At 36.5% G+C, this 8206-nt stretch overlaps 2 protein-coding genes across 3 annotated transcripts in view; one reads left to right on the top strand and one right to left on the bottom strand.

The window, feature by feature from the left end:
- LOC111332526 (E3 ubiquitin-protein ligase TM129) overlaps positions 1–3319 on the bottom strand; it is a 9064-nt gene extending 5745 nt beyond the window's left edge. The window contains exon 1 of one of the 2 annotated variants that reach the window (XM_022937883.2): positions 3088–3319. In XM_022937883.2, coding sequence (XP_022793618.2) covers positions 3088–3292 — 205 coding nt within the window. In that variant the 5' untranslated portion in view covers positions 3293–3319. The other variant, XM_088753744.1, reaches the window with a different exon arrangement.
- A 43-nt stretch (positions 3320–3362) lies between these two features.
- Positions 3363–7972, top strand: LOC111332529 (rab9 effector protein with kelch motifs). Its single transcript, XM_022937887.2, has 7 exons — positions 3363–3655; positions 4193–4345; positions 4908–5066; positions 5337–5486; positions 6222–6374; positions 7259–7354; positions 7825–7972. The coding sequence occupies exons 1-7, from the start codon at positions 3457–3459 to the stop codon at positions 7959–7961; spliced, it is 1047 nt and encodes a 348-aa protein (XP_022793622.2). The 5' UTR covers positions 3363–3456; the 3' UTR covers positions 7962–7972.
- The last annotated feature ends 234 nt before the right edge of the window (positions 7973–8206 follow it).

Here is an 8206-nt window from a genome sequence, read left to right as displayed (position 1 = left end):
AGCATGATAAGCATCTTATTTCTCCCAACAGTATCCCCTCTGAATCAAACATTAAGGTCATGAGAATAAAGAAAAATGATCACAAACTCAAGAAGCTCTGGACTATTGGACAAATTCTCCTTGTACATGTAAGTACAAGAGGAAATGTATAGAGAATACTATAGAGAACTTGCATACTGATTTTAGGTTATAAAGGGTTTATCTGACCAGGCCACAGCCTGGGTAGAGCCAAGTAGAACTTATCCTGGTTTCTATGGCATTAAGTGACCTGGGGTATCCCTCTTCCCCTTGGATGTCAGTCTATCCCTAACAGTTTGTGCTACCGTTTCATACTCCCAGGTGGAGAGAGGAAACGTAAATCAGAGTAGATGTCTTACCCAAGATCACCACACAATGACCCTACCAGGTCTCAAACCCAGACCTCTAAACCCTGTGTGCTAAGCATTAGGCATGATAGCATTTGGACCCTATGTTAAAACAGAGCAGCAAAAGGTGTCTAATGGCCAGGACACATTAGGTGATCAGTCATAGTAAGTTGCTATGACAAGTTGTTCCATGAGAATCACTTCAAGCAAAATTGATGCTACTCACTTTCTTGCCATAATCATGTCATATATTTATTTTAAATGTGTACAAAAATTGTTTTGGGGACAAAATTATGTACAAAATATTCAAATAAATTCTTGATAACACACCAAGCAAATGATTTGTTACCAACTGTCCCATCATACAATCAAGTTAACTTAAAATGATTGCAAAAATTTCCATGGACACAGCCTCAGACTAATCTAAAACAAAGCCTTAGTCCCTATGTAATCAAAGTTACACCATAACATCATTCAACAAATAGATTCCATGTCGCCATAGGTCTGTTCAGATATATATCACTGATGATGTCAAAATATGGTAAGAACAATAAAGGGCAAGATTTCTGTATAACCCCATACTTCATTATGCATACAATTCTTCGATAAATGAAAGCAGAGGCAAAACAACAGATTACCTTCGGGATAACTGCTTCGTTTTTGACTCGTATGGGGTTATACAAAAATCTTTCCCAATAAAGTGGCCTCATGCGCCTGTCTTCGAATAGATCATGAGGGGACGCAAATCGTCTGCACTGTAAGTATCCCAGAAAGTCCCAAACATTTTCTTAGACTAAAAGTCTAAGAAAATGTATGGAGCTTTTACAGCGCTCCAGGCAGCTTTCCTGTAAGGTGTCATAATCTTGTTGCTGCTGACATCGATGTGACAGATAATTGCTTTTAAATACAGTGTTTTCTTTGCCAGCTTATACTTGTCATCAAGTTTCAATACGACGGCTCTCATTTTTTACGAGAACAATGAAGTTTTTGTAAGTTATGAGATCGGATGCAAGAGCACATGTTCAACTATTCGCTCTTCTTGCTTGGGAATACATTAATAAAATGTCAGCGGACCTTGAGGCCTCCACTAAGCTGGAAATGCCAAATAAAAGGGAGGTAAAATCACGAAAAAATACTCAGGCAGTCGCCTTTTCTAATATTTTCATGAACAAGGTAAAGACAGAAATCCTTGAAAAAAGCCTTTTTTTAAACTGCTTGTTTGGAAACGTTACATAATAGACGACATCTTCTTGCTATGGAGTACAAACAAAGCAACAATAGAACGTTTCATTGAAAAAGCAAACAATCATCATCCAACAACAAAATTTACAGCTGAAACTTCTGATAAGGAAACAACATTCCTGAACACCTACATCTACAAAGGCGAACGATTCGAAAAGGACACAATCCTTGACGTGCGTACTCGTTTTAAACAAAATGAGACATTTCAGTATACACACTATAGTTCCTGTCACCCACAAGGAGTTAATAAAAAGGTTCATAAAAGGGGGGGCCCCTTGACTTCTCAAAACAAACTACTCTCAAACGATATTCCAGGAGAAAATTGCAAATTTCAAAGCGCATTTGCTAAAGAGAGGCTACCCAGAGGACCTCATTAACACAACCCTCTCAGAGGTGACTTTCAAAAACAGGAAATTAGCTCTTCAATAGAGACCGAAGACGAACCAACGAATCTTGCCTTTTGTTACACAATACAAACCATCAGTGTCAAACCTAAAGAAAATGAAAAACTGGCATTTAATAGAAACAAATCCACTACTGAGCAAAATATACAAAAATCCGCCACTCCTATCTTTTAAAAGAGGGCAGTCGCTCAAAGACATACTCATGAGCGCCAAACTTTGAACACGCACTGGGGAGTCATGTAGGCCTGTCAACCCCATTTCACATTGATGGCCATCCAAACTTCAAATGCGCTGGAATTTTTCTTGTTGACGAAGGGGCACCCATCGAGAAGCCAAAGTTTTGTTGCTTTCAATTCTGCAGAAATCTTCTGAAAAAGTTGTCATGATTGGCGATCGCTTAAAATATTGCAGAGGAGTAATTCCACAAACTTCTGTTGTGAGCACATACCTGTAACTATGCTCGCTTAATGCATCACTGACAACGCAAGAGAAGGTCAAAAAACCTTTCCTCGGTGCCATTTTTGGGGAAAATAACTATAAGAAAATTACCTGCACTACAAAGCAATCTGGAAAAAAAAAAAAAACGAACATTGTCCAGATCCAAAAACAAACATGGTCCAGATCCAACTGAAAGGCCAGGGGCGCTAACGATATTAACCATGCAAATGCTGACATAAAAACCACATATTTAATGGGATTAAATCGCCTAGGGAGTTTGATATGTATGTACTTCCAGTGCAGACGATTTGCGTCCCCTCATGATAAGTAAGAACCAATCAAGGGACGCATAGGATTCATCTCGTTATATGGCGTTAAGTAGAAATCTTAATAAAAAAAATTATCACCCTGTGTCCTGACCCAAAAGGTTTCTTACTCCCAGCAACAAATACCCTAGCATCATATACTGACCACCCCCAACAAGTTAAAAGAATGGCACATATTTACATCTCATTGAATCACAATGCATCCTTTTGTTTTCTGCCTCGTTCTTCAAAGCATGCCGACAAGGTGGACCTCAATGGCCCTGTATTCTGTAGTTGCTCCTTAAATTTAAAGAAGTACTCGAAAAACTTTACCAAGTGGAAGAAACGAATGAAGCAGAAGTGTCGATGTAGTCCTCCTTAAATGATAACCAACGAAGTCCATATCTTCACTCCCCAAATAACTAGACAATATATTTTGTACGGTTAATCCAGCACTCACAAACTCCCTCGGAGGTGCTATGAAACACAGCGCCACAAGCACATAGGCAAGTGTAAACACAAAAATTATTTCCTCCATTTTGGATTTGCCACGTTCAGAACGAAAGGAAACTGGCACTAGAAAATAATTTATGGAAGTAGCCGCTGTTGTATGTACAGGCTCAGTTTTAAAATGGCGGCATCTTGAAGGCGTTCAAATTTAATTTACTGAAACATTGGCGGTGGGATTGGAAATAAGAGCAAATGGAGATTCTTCCAATACTTGAGAAGAATGACGCACCAAAAACAAACGTATGGTATGTTCTGTCGCCTGAAGGCGACGCCCCAAGTGTAAGAGTAGGCCACACGTGCACTTTCATTTCTGAGGAATCTCCTGGTGTGTTGGTTATTGGTGGCGCCAATCCCGATGGATCGTTTGCTGACGTGTTTTTCTTGGATTTTGGTTTGTTGATAAGTTTTTCAGTCTTCATATCCTTTTTAAAATACCTTCCTTAGATTATCTTCTACCCTATAATCCAGTCCTTTCGTAATATTTATTATGTAAACAGTAACGAATCGAAGCATGAGAGCTCTGAACTGATCGACTGATGACATTAAATTCGTCCTAATAGTAGGTTACAGGCAGTGTGTTCAGACTTGCACAGATAAAGTTGACTTAAAGGTGCCCAAAAGATGTAAAAAACCTAACTGGCTTGAAATTTTGGTTGATTTTGTTTAAAGATGGTACGTGTATTGAATGCTTATTGTCATTAGGTTACCATAGGAACATGTTATTGATTGATGGTTGAATTCGGTTGAATTTGGGTAGCCAGTCAAAGCGCACCTTCAACACTATCTACAGTTTCAGTATAATTTATAGTAATACCTGCTATTCTACAATCAGAATGGAAGATATCGTAAGATTTAAAATAACTTCAGTTGTCTAACTGTATGCGAACAAAGATGTTCTATGTTGTTAAGTTATTGTTTTATTGTGTAGATAAGTTTCAGTGGAGTAAACCAGATTGGCCAGGTATCAGCAGTCGTTATGAACATTCAGTTTTTATCCCTGATTGTAATCAAAAGAAAGTTTACGTATTTGGTGGAGCTCAGCAAGCTACAAACTTGAATGACATTCAAATTCTTGACCAAGGTACTGTGGTGATGATGAAATTACCCTTAAATGTTTTCATTATTCAACAAGAGTAAGGACAAAATGACATAACAGTGACCAAAATTGCTCTTTTTTTGTTTATTATCATTTTTATTATTATCATAATTATTATCAATACTATTATCATGATTATTATCATTATTATTTTGCATATCTATCTATAGCTGATATGAGGTTAGATACTCTGAAATTAGAATTTTTTTAACATCTACAACTAAAAAAAATCGTTCAAGCAATATATTGGTTAAAAAAGAATTCCAAATGCAAAAAGTGAAACTCTCAAAAAATTATCAAATGGAAATGAGTACAATCAACCTTTTGTTGGTGTGTACAAATTAATTGCCATATTCAAGGAGATCTGTACACTACGCATCAAAGAGATTTCCAAATGTTTGAAATTTTGTGACTTTTGCCAACAATTTCTTATAATGATAAGTAATCAAGCTGAAACACAGCAAGCAGCAATTAAAGAAGGTTATCAACAACTATAGGTGTTTAGATGTAACTAGTTGTATTTAAACCTTTTTTTTATCTCCTTTAGAGAATGGAAAATGGGAAACAGCTGAAACACATGGAAATACACCATCTCCAAGAACCTGTCACAGCATGGCATCTGTCAGCAGTAAGTTCTATGTATTTGGTGGAGGATTAAATGGACCTGATCCTGTTCCTGATGCAACACTACATGTTTTTAATGCTGGTGAGTTCATACAGTATTTGGAGTGTAGTTTAGAATTTTTGCCATTGACTCCTTGGTAAATAGTTTCCTCTAAACTATGAAAATTAAAAATGTAAAATGATAGTATTTATTAAGCCTCCTTCTCCCCCCCCCCCCCCCCGCCTCCTTCATAAACCGAGCATCTTGTAAGAATCTGTTTTTATAACTATGCCAGCCCTACAGCTGCACGTAATGACGGTAGCAGAATTACCAATAAGGGATAATTCTATTTTCATTTTAAATAATTTTCAGAGGATAATAGCTGGAGTCAACCTGATGTGAGTGGAAATCCTCCATGTTCCAGACATGGTCACATATCAGTGGCAGTTGGAACAGATATTTATATCCATGGAGGAATGGCTGGTACCAATGTCTATGATGATCTCTATAAATTTGACACTGGTAAGATAAATCCCATTCGCTCCGACGAAGGGCTAACGCTTGAAACGTCAGCTTTTGTAATCGTTACGGTGGCCAATTTACCATTTCAACTTTGTTGATATATCCAAATTATTATGAATCCTGTTATACTTGGTATCTGAAGTGAAACTGTTTTGCTAGTAAGAACACTTTACAATTGTTTAACTTTGGATGTTACTATAAGCTACTGATTTTCAAGAACAAATTGGTGATATTTTACAGCTCAGGATAGACAGCTCTACTTCTTTTTTAGGGTTGAAGGTGTTTATTTAAATTTGAAATGAGTTAGACTTTTTATATTGAAGAAAAAATTGTCCTGAAGGTGCTTACCATCATTTGAAACTGACTGAGAGATCACTTGGTTTAAAACCGAGAAGAGGCCTTTATTCCAAGAGGAAGCTGGTTGATCTGGCCGGGCAGCTTATCACTTGATTACTTTGTATGTTACACATATGAATAATATGCTGACATGCAGACTGATCTGGCCATCAGTTCTGACTTGCAATAAACCCTGTACTCAAAGTTAAATAATGCAACTGAAGGTTTGTAGGATTTAAAGCAGTGACACTTATTATGTAAAATAATCAAATTCAATTAACCTTTGTTTTGTTTTGAAAAAAAATTAAAAGCCAAGCTCATTAAACTAATTAAAATTCTAGGAATTAAATATAATGATTAACTGAAACTTGATGGTGATGTAAACCAATTTATTTTCAGTGAATCACATTTGGAGTAAACTTCAACCAAAGGGCAATATCCCATCGTCGCGCACTGCCCATGCTGCAACATGCATAGGGACAAAAGTATTTATCCATGGAGGAATGAGTGCAGTGGGAACTGCCTTGGATGATGTGTATTCTATAGATACAGGTTGATAATTTTATCTTTAGTTTCTAATCTGTCTATTGAATGATGAAGACAACACTTTCTCTTCAATTGCTTGTATTTTTAAGGAAGCACATGAAGGCAAATGCCATTTGTGATTTCTTGGTGCACAATGTTTAAAAAGTTTTCAAATCACAAACTTAAGAATGATCATGACTCACAAAGTACTCAAGAAGTTCATGCAATGTTGTTTTATTATTAAATCCCAAAAAAAAATCACTTTCTTATGCTACTCTGTACATCCCTAGAGCACATTAGGAGAAATACTTTGCAACAGTTTGAAAATAATGTGGATTGTTCAAATTGTAGACAGTAATTGTGGTAGATAAACCAAATCTGTGTTTTTCAAACTACTTCAGAAGTAATTTGGTTACATCAATTAAATTGAAATTGTAAATTGGCCACCATAAAGAGTTAAAAAGCTGACATTTCGATCGTTAGCCCTTTGTCAGACGAAGGGCTAATGCTTGAAACATCAGCTTTTTAACTCTTTACAGGGGCCAATTTACAGTTCAACTTAATTGATATATTAACCAAATTACCTTATTACTCCCCGATACAGCACCACAATTTCTTTAGAAACTTAGCCCCCTTACTTCAGAAGTAATCATGTTTTGTTCATCTTTTAATACTTAAAATCTGTTAGTGCAAGACAGAAATCCCATATTTTTGTCAAAAACTTATTTGTAAATTCATCATGGACCTAGCATAAAAGTGAACAACTGTTTGCATGGCTACTCTGAGTCTCACTATCCACAGAGAGCAAATCATCTTGGAAAACTGTTTAGTAATTTTGTTGGGTGTAACGCAATGAACTGTAATCATTTCAATATTACTGAGGCAATGACTGATGTGCATTTTTATTTAAGACACCTTAAGATGGACACGAATATCAATTGATGGACCCAGTCCTGCACCACGACTTGATCACACTCTATGCGCAGTGGAAATTCCCAAGCTGTCAGGTATTTACAGTGATGGTCAACTTCCCCTTCAACAGCCTTATGATGGTCTTCACAGCGTAATTAACAACTATTCCACGAGCGTGCATTGGATATGAGATGATAGATAGCCAACGAAACGCGTAGCGTTGAGTTGCCTATAATCATCTCATATCCAACAAGCGCGAGTGGAATAATTGTTTTATTAAAAAAATTCCCCCAAGATATGAGACAAATCTTCTTGACTTTATTTTGTAAGAAGAAACCAGATGTTACAATGGACAGATATTAGACTATTGTATATTGGTTCATATATCATAATGGCTAAGCCAATAAAAAGTCTTGAATTGCCCTATCCGATGATCCAGTTTTTAATAATGCATGATAGTGTACTTGTCAAAAGAAAGAAATAAAGAAAAGTGTGAAACATTTTGGCCAAGTGCTAGACAAAGACGTAAAGTTAATATTCTGTTTTTTATCTATCTTAATTCCAGGTGACGACAGTACAGCTGAAATTGCAAAAGAAAAGAATGGAGTGATGTTACTGTTCGTGTTTGGTGGAATGGACACACGAGGAGAAATTTTTAATGACTGCTTAGTTTTAAGGCCTGAAATTGTAAATAAAAATTAAAAATTTTTTTTGTAAGAAGACTTTGTTTTGCTCAAAGATCTGAGTATGAATTGGTCTGTGTAAAGTGTCAGTGAATAAGTCATGCAGAAGGTCATTGTATGTGTGACACCCCAAAAATGGATGGACAATAGAAAATATTCTTGGCCTGACCTTCTTGAGAACTTCACCACTTACAACAAGGTCACAGTTTGACCAAGCTATGACAACGTATGAACTTGACTAGCTAAATGCAAATTTCAGGGTTT

This window comes from Stylophora pistillata, chromosome 1, assembly GCF_964205215.1.
Source record: "Stylophora pistillata chromosome 1, jaStyPist1.2, whole genome shotgun sequence".
Classification (NCBI taxonomy): Eukaryota; Metazoa; Cnidaria; class Anthozoa; order Scleractinia; family Pocilloporidae; genus Stylophora; species Stylophora pistillata.
The sequence above is the reverse complement of the archived record's forward strand: the minus strand, read 5'-3'. Positions and strand labels throughout refer to the sequence as shown.